At 38.4% G+C, this 16810-nt stretch overlaps 1 protein-coding gene across 2 annotated transcripts in view; it reads right to left on the bottom strand.

The window, feature by feature from the left end:
- MRPS35 (mitochondrial ribosomal protein S35) overlaps positions 1-11021 on the bottom strand; it is a 43784-nt gene extending 32763 nt beyond the window's left edge. Inside the window, exons 1-4 of one of the 2 annotated variants that reach the window (XM_029206329.1) lie at positions 10854-11021; positions 7274-7320; positions 5974-6141; positions 3544-3604 (exon numbers count right to left, since the gene is read on the bottom strand). In XM_029206329.1, the coding sequence (XP_029062162.1) occupies positions 3544-3604; positions 5974-6141; positions 7274-7320; positions 10854-10965 (388 nt within the window). In that variant the 5' untranslated portion in view covers positions 10966-11021. The remainder of the gene's footprint in view (positions 1-3543; positions 3605-5973; positions 6142-7273; positions 7321-10853) is intronic. The other variant, XM_029206330.1, reaches the window with a different exon arrangement.
- Positions 11022-16810: the final 5789 nt, after the last annotated feature.

Genomic DNA, 16810 nt, shown 5'->3' with positions numbered 1-16810 from the left:
TCATGTCAAGTTGATTTTTGTGTATAGTGTTAAAAATATGGTCCAGTTTCATTCTTCTACATGTGTCTGTCCAGTTTTCCCAACATTTATTGAAGAAACTATCCTTTCCTGCTTAAATATTTTTGGCTCTTTTGTCATAAATTAATTAACCAAATATACATGAGTTTATTTTGAAGCTCTCTGTTCTGTTCCATTGATCTATGCCTCTGTTTTCATGACAATAACATACTGTTTTGATTACTACTATCGCTTTGTAATACAGTTTGAAATCAGGATGTGTGATGCCTCCAGCTTTGTTCTTCTTTCTCAATATTGTTTCGGCTATTTGAGGTCTTTTGTGGTTCTGTACAAATTTAAGGAGTTTGTTCCATTTGTGTGAAAAACACCACTGGAATTTTGACAGGGATTACACTGAATCTGTAGATTGCTTTGGGTTTTATGGACATTTTAACAATATTAATTCTTCCAATCCATATCTTATACTTACTTGTGTCTTCTTCAGTTCCTTTCACCAATATTTTACAGTTTTCAGTGTATAGATCTTTCACCCCTTGGTTAAAAGTATTCTCTTATTTTATTTTGCGTTCATGTATTTTGTTTTTCTTCCAGTTTTACTGAGATATAATCGGCATGCAGCACTGTATAAGTTTAAGGTCTAGGGCTTCCCTGGTGGCACAGTGGTTAAAAGTCCGCCTGCCGACGCAGGGGACGCGGGTTTGTGCCCCGGTCCGGGAAGATCCCACATGCCGCAGAGCGGCTGGGCCCATGAGCCATGACCGCTGAGCCTGCGCGTCCGGAGCCTGTGCTCCGCAACGGGAGAGGCCACAACAGTGAGAGGTCTGCGTACCGCAAAAAAAAAAAAAAAAAAAAAGTTTAAGGTCTACAGCATAATGATCTGACTTGCATACATCATGAAATGATCATCACAAGAAAGTCAGTGAATATCCATCATCTCATACAAATACAATATTAAATAAATAAAAAAAATTTGTTTTCCTCATTATAAGTACTCTTAGTATTTATTCTCTTAACTTTCATACAGAACATATAGCAGTGTTAATTATATTTATTATGTTGTACCTTATATCCCTAGTATTTAGTTACCTTATAACTGGAAGTCTGTACCTTTTGACTGCCTTCATTCAATTCCCCCTCCCCTGACCCAGTATTTTATTCTTTTTGATGCTATTGTAAATAAAAGTATTTTCTTAATTTCTCTTTTAAGAAAAAGAGAAATTTAATTTACAAATTTAAAAATTACATTAAAAGTTAAAATTAAATTACATTTAAATTTTAAAAATTAAATTTTAAATTAAATTACAAATTTAAAAAATCTCTTTCTGAACTCCCATGTTCACTGCAGAAAATGCAACTGATTTTTGATACCGACTTTGTATCCTGCAACTTTACTGAATTCGTTTATTAATTTTAATAATTTTTGGACCTTTCAGATTTTCTATGTATAAGATAATGTCCTCAGCAAGTAAAGACAATTTTACTTCTTCCTTTCCAACGTGAATGCCTTTTATTTCTTTTTCTTGCCTAACTGCTCTGGCTAGAACTTCCAGTACTATGTTGAATAAAAGTGGTGACAGTGGGCATCCCTGTCTTGTCCTGATCTTAGAGGAAAAGCCTTTAGCTTTTCATGGTTGTAATATGATATTAGCTGTGGACTTGTTATATGTGGCCTTTATTATGTTGAAGTTTGTTCCCTCTATATCCACTGTGTTGAGAGTTTTCTCATGAAAGGGTGCTAAATTCTATCAAATGCTTTTTCTGCATCTACTGAGATGATCATATGATGTTCATCCTTCATTTTGTTAATGTGATGTGTCATGTTGATTTACTTGCAGGTGTAGAACTACCTTGCATCCCTGGAATAAATCCTTCTTGATCATGGTGTATGATCCTTTTAATGTACTATTGAATTTGGTTTGCTAGTATTTTGTTGAGGATTTTTGATCTATGCTCATCAGGGATACTGGCCTGTAATTTGTCCTTATCTGGCTTTGGTATCAGGGTAATGCTAGATTTATAAAATGAGTGTGGGTGTTCCCTCCTCTTCTACTGTTTAAAAGAGTTTGAGAACGACTGGTAATTCTTTATATGTTTAGTAGAATTCACCAGTGAATTAGGAGTTTGGGATTAATATATACGCATGAATATATATAAAATAGATAACCAATAAGGACCTACTGTATAGCACAGGGTCCTATACTCAATATTTTGTAATAACCTATAAGGGAAAAGAATCTGAAAAAGAATATGTATATATTCTTAATATAGAATAAATGTATAAATGTATAACTGAATAACTTTGCTATATACCTGAAACTAACAAAGCACTGTAAATCAACTATGATTCAATTAAAAAAAAAAAAAAAAAAAGAATTCACCAGTGAAGCCATCTGGTCCTGGACTTTCCCTGGTGGGAGGTTTTTGATCAGTGATTCAATCTCCTTACTAGTAACTGGTCTGGTTCAGATTTTCTATTTCTTCATGATTCAGTCTTGGTATATTACATGTTTCTAGGAATGTATCCATTTCTTCTAGGTTGCCCAATTTGTTGGCATAAAAATGTTCACAGTAGTCTCTTAGATCCTTTGTACCAATATTTCTGTGATACCAGTTGTAATGTCTCCTATTTCATTCATAATTTTGAGGCCTCTCTTTTTCTTGGTGAGTCTAGTTAAAGGTTTGTCTACGTTGTTTACCTTTTCAAAAAACAAGCTCTCAGTTTCACTGATCTTTTCTATTGTCCTTTTAGTCTCAATTTATTTCCACTCCAACCATTATTTCCTTCCTTCTACTAACTTTGGGCTAAGTTTGTTCTTCTTTTTCTAGTTCCTTGGGATCTAAAGTTATGTGGTTTATTTAACATTTTTCTTTATTCTTAATGTAGGCATTTATTGCTATAAACTTCCCTCTTGGAACTGCTTTGGGGATATTCCATATCTCAAGATATTTTTTTGATTGCTCTTTGATTGCTTCTTTAAATCAATATGCGTTTAGGGGCATGCTATTTGATCTCCACGTACCTGTTAATCTTCTAGTTTTCTTCTTGTAATAGATTTCTAGTTTCATATCATTGTGGTTGGAAAAAATGCTTGATATGATTTCAATCTTCTTAAGTTTATTAAGACTTATTTTGTGGCCTAACATATAATCTATACTGAAAAATGTTTCATGTGTACTTGAGAAGAACGTGTATACTGCTGCTGTTGGATGGAATGTTCTGCAAATGTCTGTTAAATTCACTTGATCTAACATGTAAGTTTAAATCCAATGTTTCCTTACTGGCTTTCTGTCTGGATGATCTACCCATTGTTGAAAGTGGAGTACTGAAGCTCCCTACTATTACTGTATTGCTATTTCTTCCTTCAATTCTGTAAATATTTTCTGTATATTAAGTGCTCCCACTTTGGGCACACAAATATTCACAAATATTATATCCTCTTGATAAACTGACCCCTTTATCATTAGAAATGAGATTCCTATGAAACTAATAAAGTATTAAGTTCATATTACAAAACAACCACATACCTTTAAGAGCTTCACAGTGCCTTTTAATTGCTACAGGAGTCAAATGCAGAAAATTGGGAATCTAAAATAGAGAATTTTAAAGAATAAATTAGCTAAGTGTCTTTGTGTGTGTGTGTGTTTGGGGGGCTATGCCACACGGCTTGCAGAATCTTAGTTCCCCAACCAGGGATTGAACCTGGGCTCCAGCAGTGAAAGTGCCGAGTCCCAACCACTGGACAGCCAGGGAATTCCTGCCTAAGTGTCTTAAAAACATGAAACAGACAATTTTCTCATAAAACTAAATCATAAGGCCCACAAACCTTGTAATAAATAAAATCTGGTTTTCTTTTAAACAATACTGATTCCATGTCACAGGTGTTGTAAATTCAAGAAATGAATTTCCTAAAATAAAGATTCAGTACCAAGTATCTTATGAGAATGATGGTGGAGAAGAAACATTATTTTTATAGTATTATTCTTGCCACAAATCTACAGGAGTATATACTTCCCTTATAAAACTGAAAGCACTTTAGGACACAGACCATTGTTTAATAATCCTAATTCCCCTGGAATACATATCACTGAGATACATTTTCTACTTTATACTTAATAGACATTTTATGAATTGAATGGATGAATAAATGAAGCGAGCAGATCTTAAATGAACAGTTTAATGAAGTTGGGAATATCTTTATGATACACTGAGAGGTTCTCTAAACATTTATAGGGCCAATGGAAATTTAGGTAAGGTCAGACATTTGATTCCTTCAAATAATGAACATTTCCTAGTATATTTCTTAAATAATGTTAAGCATCTAAAGAGAAAATTTAGTTTAAAGAAACTCACTTGGAAAGAAACTTTGAACAAACAGAAAGTTACTCTAAACATTATGTCTGGAATCTTAAGCGCTAATCAGAAAATGATTATTTTAATCAAGAGAAAACAGGCAACAAATATTGGGATTATGAGGTGGGTGACTTCATTTTCTATACTTTTATTTTACTTGTTTACTTATTCTATACTTTTATTTTTGAAACATGATTCAAAATCGTAAAAGGAAAAAAATAATAGCTAATGCTTACACAGCATTTACACTGGCACTGTTCTATGAACACCATACATATTACCTCAGTTTACAAGCTTATTCAATGGCACTTACTAGGAACAGATCGTATCATTGGGCTAAGCATTAAGGTGATTCTTTTTTTTTTTTTTTTTTTAAACATCTTTATTGGGGTATAATTGCTTTACAATGGTGTGTTAGTTTCTGCTTTATAACAAAGTGAATCAGTTATACATATACATATGTTCCCATATGTCTTCCCTCTTGCGTCTCCCTCCCTCCCACTCTCCCTATCCCACCCCTCCAGGCTGTCACAAAGCACCGAGCTAATATCCCTGTGCCTTGCGGCTGCTTCCCCCTAGCTATCTACCTTACTACGTTTGTTAGTGTGTATATGTCCGTGACTCTCTCTCGCCCTGTCAAAGCTCACCCCTCCCCCTCCCCTAAGGTGATTCTTAAAAGGGATGGCATGCATTAAATGTTTGGATTTTTATGTTTATTAAAATTCCATTCACAACCATCATTACAAATACATTGCTATTCTCTTTCACCAAGTGATATTTTCCACAGACCTTTTCTTTAAACTAAGTTCAATTCTTCTCTTCATTGAAGAAAACATTAGTTTTATAGGCGTTTGTTTTCTTGTCTCTTGAAACATTCCCATTTCCAAATTTCATCTGCCTATCTCCAGCAGCAAACAAACCCCTCTTCATATTACGATCTCATTTTTTACCAGCAACTTTTAGCAAATTTTTGTTTTTCACGAAGACTCTTATTTAGCAGAAAATACAATTCCTTGATGATAATTTCACTGTATATAAAAGGAAACCATCTAAGATATGCATTCCCAGGCTATGCATATTTGTATTTTCTTTAAGAAGTCTGTTTTTCAGAAATCATTATAGATGCTATCAACTCATTACAGATGCTATCAACTGAAGCATTTAACATGACCTATTTTTCTTGAAGAAACAAAGAAGTTTAAGGACTATAACAATACTACTAAATAATTTTCTGTAGAAGTTTTAGATCTCTTTTTCAAAAGTAAAAACTTCTCCCAGTTCTCAAACTCAAATTAGGTTATTTCACTTTTCTTAGTTCTGCTTAAAAGACACAATATAGAAAATATACAATAGAAACGAAAAAGCCAAAAGGAAGCCATAGGACCAATCAATTACATTCTTAAATGCCTAGGGTTCTTTGAGCCTTCTTTGCTAAGGATAACCAAAACATAATATCCATTATTATCTGGAAAAAGATTGAATTAAAATACAGTAAGCTGCTATGCACTGAACCTTGAAGTGTTGGGGGAGACGGTAGGTGTCAGAGGGAGATCAGCATTTATTTAGATATAAGTTTTAGTCAATGAACCAGAAACTTATCTTACCTTTAAAAGTTCCAGATTTCCCTCCTTAGCCATGGGCACCCCTCTTTTTACTGGATAACCCATTCGAACAGGGAGAGGTACTGCTGAGGGTTTAAATGGCGCTGCAACAGGGTAAACACTAGGCCAGTCCTGGTCAACAGCCATTTTCTCTGTCCTAGGAGGTAGTGCCTGAGGAATGTAAAATAGTTTAATATTTTAAATATAAACATATTCTTTAATGTTAAAGCAAAAAAGCTGCAATTAAGAGAAACATAAGAGGACTTACAACCTACATAAAATCTGACCTCCCACAGCTAATGTCGCTGAAATGAAAAAACACTAAACGTACCTAAATATCTCTGGCACAGTTTCCTTAAACCCAGTAGCAAGGATCCCCTTTAACAGCACATTTCCTTCGCAAAAAAATTTCTCTATCTTATTTATTTACTTAGACTTTTAGCAAACTTTCTACATATTGTTTATGAAGGGGTAAGTAATGATATATTTTGAATAAGTTTTAAAACTTTGATGAAAGTCAGTACATGAGGTGACAGTGATACAAACTTGGAAATAAAGGAAGTAAGAAAAAGGAACATAACGAATAAGAATTCAGAAATAAATAAATTAGGATTAAACTAAATGAATAGATACATAATGAGAAATAATATGTTTCCTAGGCCCAGAGAATAACTACATGATATTTTAGTCAATCACATTAACATATTTATTTTTTAAACTGTATTTGATAGACAGAGATGCCCAGCATTCCCTTTAAACCCAAAACGAAGGTTTGAAGAGGCAAAACTAGGCAACACCCATCTAAGTAATATACATGTAGTATATGTCCTGGAAGCAGTTAATATTCCTGTGAAAATGACTACTCTATACAATTATAATTGGTGCCATTTAACTTCCAACTAATGTGCCTTTGTTCTGACTCCATGCTTCCTAAGTGACCGTATAATTTGGATTCCTCCATAGAGATACCTACAGGGTGAGACCAAACTGGTTAGATTAATGCATACGTCCCAGGCTGCATGACTGTTCAAGGCATCATCAAAAACAGTTCTTTATTCTGGTTTATATACCTATTTCCTGGGAGTATGTGAGTGAGTCCACCTCTCAAAGATGATCCATCTCAGGGAACTGACAAAAAGCAGTGGAAGACTAGAGCCAGGGCTGTGGTAGTCACCCAGTCAACAGCCCCTTGAGAAGAAGCCTTCTCGTGCAGTGCCCTTCTGCCTCATAATGAGTATCTGCCTCACTTCAGAATTTCAGAAACCACTAAGACAGTCTATACTAGAGTACATTAGCTGCTTACCTTTCTTCTTAGTGGCCTTCCATATCTGGATGTTCTTTCTGTTGTAGCTAAAAGACAACACAACAGTTACAGAGAATTTTATAACACAGAGCTGTTCAACATTGTTCATGATCCCACAATTCTCACATAATTTAAAGTATTCAGTAATATAAAAATGAAACAATAATCCATCTTCTGTAAGTTCAGGGACTAAATCATTTTAATGAAAATGAAAATTCAGAAATAGGTAAGAAAATCCAAGAGTTACTTGAATATAAAATATATTGTGATTGACGATATGGTGAACTCATCAACTAGAGCAATATCTTCAGTAACTTTTAAGGTTCATCATCAAATAAGCTTACTTTCCCAAGATAAAATATCTAATTAGAAATAAGTATTTTACATCTTTAAAAGTAACTGGCTTGAAATATTCTAATATATACTTGCTCATATTTGGAATTATTCTGTTCTTTACACACACACAGACACAAAACAACCTTCAGTTTTCCTTCTCTACTGTTTATTAGCACTGCCAATGCTACAATAATAACAAAACTCATAGTTATTCCTAATAAATCACATAACTGTACAAGAGGGTAAGTTACTTACATACAGTATCTACCTTTTAAAATATTAACTTATGTCTCTCTAAATTAATGTTTTGCTCTACTAAAATAATATATAATAACTGTATTTATTCAGCACTTTCACATGTCCAGACACTGTGCTAAATGCTTTTCATTATCTCATTTAATCTTATTCTTCACAATAACTGTAAGTACTATTATTATCCTTATTTAGAGGTCTTTTAGCCAAGAAAACTAAAGACCAAGTAGTCAGGGTGATGACAGCATAGCACAACAAGACCTCACATTCTGAACCACTAACTCAAGCTTCACAAGCTCCATAACTACACCGAACTTCCAGCACCAGGTCCCTGAGTTTTTCTCTGAACTTTCTGTTCTGTCTGTCTACAATGTGCCTCCCTTTCATCTGCCTGCCTTCTATCTCCTACTCCCTCTCCACTTCATCTCTTCATCTGACAAATTCTTATTCATCCCTCAAGAGTAATTCATTGATTTATTCAAAAACTGTTTGAGTGATATTGTGTACCAGCAACTCAGAAGGCAGCAATGAACAACAGAGACACAGTCCTTGCTCTCACTGAATGCAGAGTCTGTCAAATAAGATAACTATTTAGCAAGTAATTTCAATAAACAGTTATAAATATTAATGAAGCACACAGCAGGGGACCCAACCTAGTCAATTAGTTGGGGAAAATATCCCTGAAGAAGTGGACTTCAAGCGAAAACCTTAAACATGAACAGGAAGTAACCATGGGAACAGGCAAGTAGAAAAAGTGTTCTAGAGTGAGAGAGAAGACGGAAAATCAAAGTAAACAAGTTCAATATGGCTGAAACTTAAGAGTAGGGCATAAGGAGCGCTAAGAAAAGTGATATTTAATAGGTCAGAGATATATATATATATATATATATATATTTTTTTTTTTTTTTTTTCCGGTACGCGGGTCTCTCACTGTTGTGGCCTCTCCCGCTGTGGAGCACAGGCTCCGGACGCGCAGGCCCAGTGGGCAGGGCTCACGGGCCCAGCCACTCCGCGGCATGTGGGATCTTCCCGGACCGGGGCACGAACCCGTGTCCCCTGCATTGGCAGGCGGACTCTCAACCACTGCGCCACCAGGAAAGCCCTAATAGGTCAGAGATATATTTAATAGGCGTCTCAACTAAAACACATCATAGGCAGAGCTCTTGATTTCCTTCTTCCAGTCTTCCCAGTCCCTCTAAATGGTATCACCATTCATCCAAGTTCTCAGGATAAAAATCGAACATGCTTCCTTGAGACTTTTCCTCAAGCTCCATATCAAATCCATCAGTAAGTCCTGTTAGCAGTAGTTTCAGAATATATACCAAATCCAACCACACCAGCTCCACTATTACTTCAATCCAAGCCACTATCATCTCATTTGGAGTACTACATCAGCTCCCAACTGGTCTCCTGGCTTCCACTCTTACCCCTGGCTCTCTACACGGCAGCCAGTGATCTTTTAAAAGTATACATCATATTATATCACTCCCTGTTCCAAACCTACCAATGTGATCCCAAACTTATAACAAAATCCAAGCCAAATGCCCATAAGCCTTTACCAGATGAGGTCATTATGGATTTTTCTGATATCTTATACTTCCACTCTTCTCTTTACTCACTTAGCTCCAGCCACGCTGGCCTTTTTTCTGTTCCTTGGTCACACCCCTAAGCTTGTTCTCACTTTTGAGCTTTTGCACTTGTAATTCCCTATGCCAACAATGCTCTTCCCGCAGATCTGCTCAAATGTCACTCCCCCAGGAGTTCTTTCCTGACTACCCTATCTTACCTTATCCTACAGCCACTATTCCCCCAATCCATCATTCTCAAGACCCTGCTTTATTTTTCTTCATAGCACCTAACATCGTACTGACACTGTTTCCCTGTTTATGATTTCCCCCCAAGAATGTAAGCTTCATGAGATGAAGGGCCCTGCTGTAACCCAGTATCTAGAACACCACCTAGTACACAGTAGGAGTCAAGAATTTGTAAAATGAACAGATGAATGAAAAATTAAAAAGAGTGTTAAGACTAGAAAGAGCTACTATGATGCATTAAGGAATTTATCTCAAAGCAATGAAAAACCATTTGTAGATTCTGAACATGGGAGTGGCAAGTTAACATTTGCTTTTTGCACACCTCACTCTGGCTGTTGTGAGAATTCAAGGTAGGAGAACAAGAGCAGAAAGAGAGACCAGTGAAGAAACTATCGTAGAAGTGAGAGTTAGTGGCTTAAACTGGACAGTTAGTAGTATGAACATTAGACATATTACAGAAAACATCACCAGGATTGGACCTGGCGAATAACTGCACGCGACCCCTCGACTGAGCTTTTCCTAACTCTTGCGGGCTGCTCCTCGGTGCCCCCCGCCCCCTTACTGTATTCACGCTTCTATTACAGCACCTCACACTGCACAGCACTTCTAGTCTATGCATAACTAGACTTTTCCACTAGATTCCTCCAGGGCAAGAACGGTATCGGGCATCCCTAAAATCTCTCTTGAATGAAGGTCACCTCAATAATGCCTACTGAATAAAGGTCAACCCCATTTGGTGGCATAACTAGCCCTGGAATTCAGAGCTGTAGTTTATTCTAGGACACTTGTACGCTTCTCTTAAATTTCGGAAAAATCCATGGTTCAACACTGCCCAACAAACACTACGAGCACCAGCAACCAGAGAGAGACCTGTGCCGGTGGCCTCAGGAGGGAACATCTGAAAGCGCAGGTCACGCAGAAGGGAGGGAGAAAGCTCGCGGCGCCCAAAGGACCTGCAAACAGAAATTGGCTGCCAAGAGCCAGGCGACACTCCGCACAGAGGGCAGACCCACATCCGCGGCTTTCCTACTAGGCGGGCCAGCGACAGACAGGCAGAGGACGTACCGGCCTCCCTGAGGTAAGGTAGCTCTGGCTCCGCCACCGCGGCGGCCATCATGGGCCTGTATTCCGCCCCCTCATTTCCCCAAAAGCCCGGAAGCGACGGGGCAGACACTCACACGGGCTTGGTCTCGGAGAGCGAGTGGCCGGAGACACAGAGGTGGAAAAGGCTCGAAGGGTTCTGGCCCGCGGCTGCAGAACCAGGGAGGCAGAGAGCCGAGCGGCCGCCATGGCTGCGAAGACGGCAAGCGGGAGAGGACAAGCGCGCTACCGGGTCAAGGGGCGGGTCTGAGGCCCTATTGCGCAGGCTCGCCGCGTCTTGCCCCGCCCCTCGGAGGGAGAAACAGAAAACATGTGGGCCTGCGAATTCAGAGCCCGAGTGAAACGTGCAAGAAAATACCTCCCCGCATAGAGAAAGTAATGAAAAGAAAGTAAAAAGATTTTTTTTTAAAAAATCGAAGCAGTCAGTCCAAAGACAATTGTAAATAAGGACCATAGGGATGGGGGAAATGTGGCTTACAGAGGGCAGGTGAGGGCAGAACCTCAGATGGCCCAAGAGTCAGGTAGTCTACCCTAAACCCCTGCTTCTTCGCAATTGCTGCTTTTCTGCACTTTCTTGAATTAAAGGAAGTCTTCAGCTAGTGCAAGTGATATGCTTTGAGGAGAGAGGCAGTATCCAGTAGTAATAAAAGGATGGCCTCTTGAGCCAGACTAGTACTTGAGTTTAAAACTTGACTTCACCATCTTTAGGATGTGTGGTCCTAATCAATCAAACGTCTGGGTACACTACTAGCATACACTGAGCGCCCCGTGCGCATAGGCTGCAACTGCTATCAATGATTTGGTTAGCTTGTTTGCAGATCAGGTTAGAATTACAAAAAGGCAGAACTCATCAGGACCTAGAAAATAATGGTTATCCTTTAATGAGCGCTCTTATTTTCTACCATAGAACGGATTAACATACAACTCTTAATAAAATTATCCTCTCTTCTTTTCAATCGGTATGTATAATACTCAAAGCACAAAAGTATGATAACAACTGGGAACAAACACAACTGTCTCTTGGTAAGCATACCAAGTAGAGCAGAGCTGTGCCGGTGTCCCAGGGTATTCTACCTGTGAACATCCGGTGTGCCATGGGCATCAAGCAGTATGTGGCATGATAAGGACAAATACTTGTAATAATCACCATCCTCATCTTTTCCGACCTCTTACTATCCTATTATTGCTTCAAAGCAGAAGTATGGTGTATTAGGTGTGTATTTGTTTGCTAGGGCTGCTGTAACAGAGTACCAGAAACTGGGTAACTTAAAAAAGAATTTTGGTCTTCCCTGGTGGCGCAGTGGTTGAGAGTCCGCCTGCCGATGCGGGGGACATGGGTTCGTGCCCTGGTCCGCGAGGATCCCACATGCCGCGGAACGGCTGGGCCCGTGAGCCATGGCCGCTGAGCCTGCGCGTCCCGAGCCTGTGCTCCGCAACGGGAGAGGCCACAACAGTGAGAGGCCCGCGTACCGCAAAAGAAAAAATAAAAAAGCATAATTTTATTTTCTTACAGTTCTAGAAGCTAGAAGTCCAAAATCCAGGTGTTGGCAAGGGATGGTTCATTCCGGATGTTTTGAGGGAGAATCTGTTTATGCCTCTCTCCTGGTTTCTGATGGTTGCTGGCCGTTTTTGGCTTTCTTTGGCTTGTAGACACATCACTCCTATCTCTACCTCCATCTTCACATGGTATTATCCCCTTTCCTCCATTTTTAAGATTAAAAGCATGGCCTTTAAATCAGATGGATGTGGGATTTGAATCCAGGCTCTGTTTCTTTGTGATCTTGGGCAAGTCCACCTAACCTCTCTGAACTTCAGTTTCAGAGAAAATGGGAATAATATTATCTTCTTGAGGACCACAGTGATTAGGTGAGTAATGTTTCAGAAGGCATAATATAAAGGTGGCCATTAGAATTAAGCTCAGGGTCAACGCAGCAGCCACTTATTCTCTCAATTTTGTATATTTTAGTAGGATAAAGTACAAGGCCTATCCCATAGAAATTTATGGACAAATGAGTATGAATCCTTATAGAACTAGTTCATATCCAGAGACTTCTCAATTTCTGAGCAAGATGCTAAGAGACTTAGTTCCTTGTTCAAACTGCTTATGCTTTCGTTTTACTCTCTCCCTAAGAGTAAAGTAGATCGATATGACTGGAATTAGAAGAGCCAGAAAAATACTTATTGTTTTCCCTGATATCAAGTACTATGAAGTTCGTTCTATATTGAAAGTTAAAAACTCACCTGTAATGCTATCAACGGGCAATAATGCTATCTGTTTCATGCAGTGTATAGAGTAAAGCATGTACTGTCATGTAAATAGGAGTTAGTAAGAATAACATACTCTTTCAGTTAGAAAAGATCTTAGAGGTGCAATCACTCAATCATGATAGAAATCTTTTCATTAGCCTTAGTGACCAAATAACCCAGTATACTGTAGAAGCTAGGCTGGTTTCATGGGCTTGTGACATATACTTAGAGGAGCCCTGTGCTTGGCTTAATGCTCTGCTGTCCCTGTCTTGAAATTTTTAATAGTTTTTAAACAAAGGGCTCCATATTTTCAGTTTGCCCTGGGCCCCACAAATTATGTAGTCAGCTCTGTGTAGATCAATTTTAAATATTAAGATTTTTAATAATTGGTATTTGAAAACTGCATTAATCCAATGACTTTGTCAGAGAGCTATTTTTAATCAAAACTAACTTTATAAAAAGTGAGTGAACCAAACTTCCAGTTATGAGATAAATCAGTACTTAATGATGTGATGCACAGCATGATGGCTGTAGTTAACACTGCTGGATTATATATGGAAGCTGCTAAAACATAGATCCTAAAGGTTCTCCTCACATGGAACACTTTTTTTTTCTTTTTTTTGCATCTATATGAGATGATGGATGTTGACTAAACTTATTGTGGTTTCCATTTCATAATATATGTAAGTCAAATCATTATGCTGTATAAACTAATACAGTGCTGCACGTCAGTTATATCTCAATAAAACTGGAAAACACTAACTCAAAAATAAATAAATATGCACTTACAGAAAAAAGTGAGTGAACAAAGTATGTCTATTCACAAGCATGGTAAATGGACAATATGCAAATATCCAGGTATGCAACTCAAATATCCATCAAAACAGTATAGATTAAATACATTATGGTGTATACATACAACATAGAATACTACTTAGACACATACATCTTAATCCCAGTTGAACATTAGAATTATCAATACTTTAGGAGGTTAAAAAAACCTGTCTAGGCCTCTCTCTGAGATGCTGGTCAATTGGTCTAGGTGTGTTTGCAAACTTGGTGGGTTTTTTTGCTTTTGTTTTAAGTTTCCCAAGTCAATCTAATATGCAGGCAGGACTGAGAACCACTGATGTCAGCCTTATAAAGGATGAAGTGGATATAAATGTATTAGCATGGAAAATTTTTCCACAATATATAGTTTTTAAAATGCAGGTTACAAGACACTTATAGATATAATTCCATTTGTGTAAAATACTTTCCATATGCACTACACATTCTTGAAGGGTAAACAGTAAACTGGTATGGGGTGTTGGTGAGACTCCTGAAGACTTAACTTTCTATACTTCTGTACTTAAATTTTTACATCAAAATGCAGATTTAAAAAAATGAGAATACAGTATTTTTAAAATCAGCCAATGCTTCACATCTTTATTTTCATTTAGAAAAACATGGTGAGTCTTTGACATATCTTCCAGCTATTTATTTTTTTAAATTTATTTTAAAAAATGTATTTATTTTTGGCTGCGTTGGGTCTTCGTTGCTGTGCGCGGGCTTTCTCTAGTTGCGGCGAGCGGGGGCTACTCTTCGTTGCGGTGCGTGGGCTTCTCATTGCGGTGGCTTCTCCTGTTGTGGAGCACGGACTCTAGGCGCCTGGGCTTCAGTAGTTGCGGCACGTGGGCTCAGTAGTTGTGGCACACGGGCTTAGTTGCTCCACGGCATGTGGGATCTTCCCGGACCAGGGCTCGAACCCGTGTCCCCTGCATTGGTAGGCGGATTCTTAACTACTGCACCACCAGGGAAGTCCCTCTTTCAGCTATTTATAACACGAATGTTTACAATTTGTATTAGACTTTTCAAAATTTTGGTAGACTTACACTTCAGTATAGAAAATGTTGTCACAGGCATTGTCTCCTTTGAATTAGTTGAAGTCATTCACATTTTACAGATAAGAGAACGAAGAGTTAAACCACTAGACTCTGTTCTTACGAGAATTGGGACTCAAACCCACATCTGATTCCAGGTTGAAAACTCTTCTTACTCTGTTACACCACCTTCTGGATAGCTTACACTACACAGCTTTGCTGCAGACAGGGGTCACTATACCCAAGGAAACGTAAGTTGACCGAGTATCATAACTTGCCAGGCGCATTCCAAGTAACAATAATTCTTGCTTGACAACTTGAAGAGATGTCTCTCGTGCCTATTTGTCCCTGCTTATCGAAGACAGAGGGCTAAAATGCTTTCCTTGAACTTTTGGTTTCCTGGAATGAAGGAATGTCATATTTAAGAAGTTTGGAAATCAGCGTTCTAATTGTGATTATATTTCATCCAATCATCAGCCAATGACGTAAGCTTTACCGTCAACTGCTCCTAACCTGACCTCTTCACCCCTCCTCCTCTGCCACTTTGGTCCAGGCTACTCTTTTCTCTCCTCTGAATTATTATAACAGTTTCTTAGCTGCCCCCACCCCGGGATCTGCCACTCTTTTCTCCCTGCAATCTAGTCTCCACCCAGCAATCAAGTGAGGTTTTTAGTGTGTAAGTCAGATCAAGGCATGTCTGTCCCCATATCACTCAGAGTAAAATCCAGAGTCCTTACAAATATGATCTGCTTCTCCTGTTTGCTGGCTTCTTCTCCGACCTCATCTCCTAACAATCTCCTTCCGGGTCACTCTGCTCCATCCACACATCCTCTGTTGCTATGCCTCAAACACATCAACTCCACTCCCGTGTCTGGCCATTGGCACCTGCAGTTTCCTATGCCTAGAACACTCTTTCCCAGATACCTGCACTGATGCTCTCTCTCCATTCAGATCGCTGGTAAATTGCCCCCTTCTCTCTGAGGCTTCCCTTAACCATGTCATATAAAATAGCATCTCCTTCACTCTCTCTCCCCTTACCCATACTTAATTTTCCTTTACCACCCCTGATATTTATTTAAATATGCATTTAAAATATATGTGCATATATTTGTTTATTGTTTATCTTCCACCATTAAGAGGAAAACTCCCTGAGGGTGGGGACTTTGTTCTTCTTAATGCTGGACTGGCAGGGCATGGAACAGGGCCTACCAAGTAATAGGTATTTAATAATCATGTGGAATGAACTGATCTTCCATGTACACTTTTAAGCATTTTTTGTTTTGTTTTTGTTTTGCTTCTGTCCTCTAGAAGCATAGAGGGAAAATTATGTTTCCTTCCCTACAGTGCTGTTATAATCCCACCCAGGCTTTTAAGTAAAGATGTTTTTTATACGTGAATACACTTTCCTTACTGCAGATGCTAAACAGATGTTAATCATTATTACGAGGGATAGTTAAATGGGTCACTGTGTTTAAATCATAGGTAAAGCTAACACTTGAGTCCCAGAGGGATCCCACCAAGGTCCTCTCTGTGCAGAGGAAGCAGCTTGGGATGAGGTGGGATCAGGGTAGAGAGGAAGAGAGCCAGGCTAGGTTTTGCTTAGGAGTCCTGAAACGAAACCGGTTTTGTAAATGTAATTAAACCTGTTCTACCCACTTCCCACGCACAGAAGTCAAAACACGCTTTACACTTTCAAATGCTAGACTTACTCTATCAACCACACAATTTGTTTTTCAAATCGAACTTTAAGGGTGACTTTATTATCCTCTTTTCCCACTTTAATTGTTGAATAATAAATAAAAGATTAAGCTAAATTGTTACATTTTCCCTGAAATACAGGCAGGATTTTTTCTGTCCATAATCATGATACTAAGATGTTTTGACCCAGGTGATGGTTTTCATTCAATGTGGGGTCAGGGGAGAGG

This window comes from Monodon monoceros, unplaced genomic scaffold (genome assembly GCF_005190385.1).
Source record: "Monodon monoceros isolate NGI ecotype Baffin Bay Population unplaced genomic scaffold, NGI_Narwhal_1 Super_Scaffold_6, whole genome shotgun sequence".
Taxonomy (NCBI): domain Eukaryota; kingdom Metazoa; phylum Chordata; class Mammalia; order Artiodactyla; family Monodontidae; genus Monodon; species Monodon monoceros.
The sequence above is the reverse complement of the archived record's forward strand: the minus strand, read 5'-3'. Positions and strand labels throughout refer to the sequence as shown.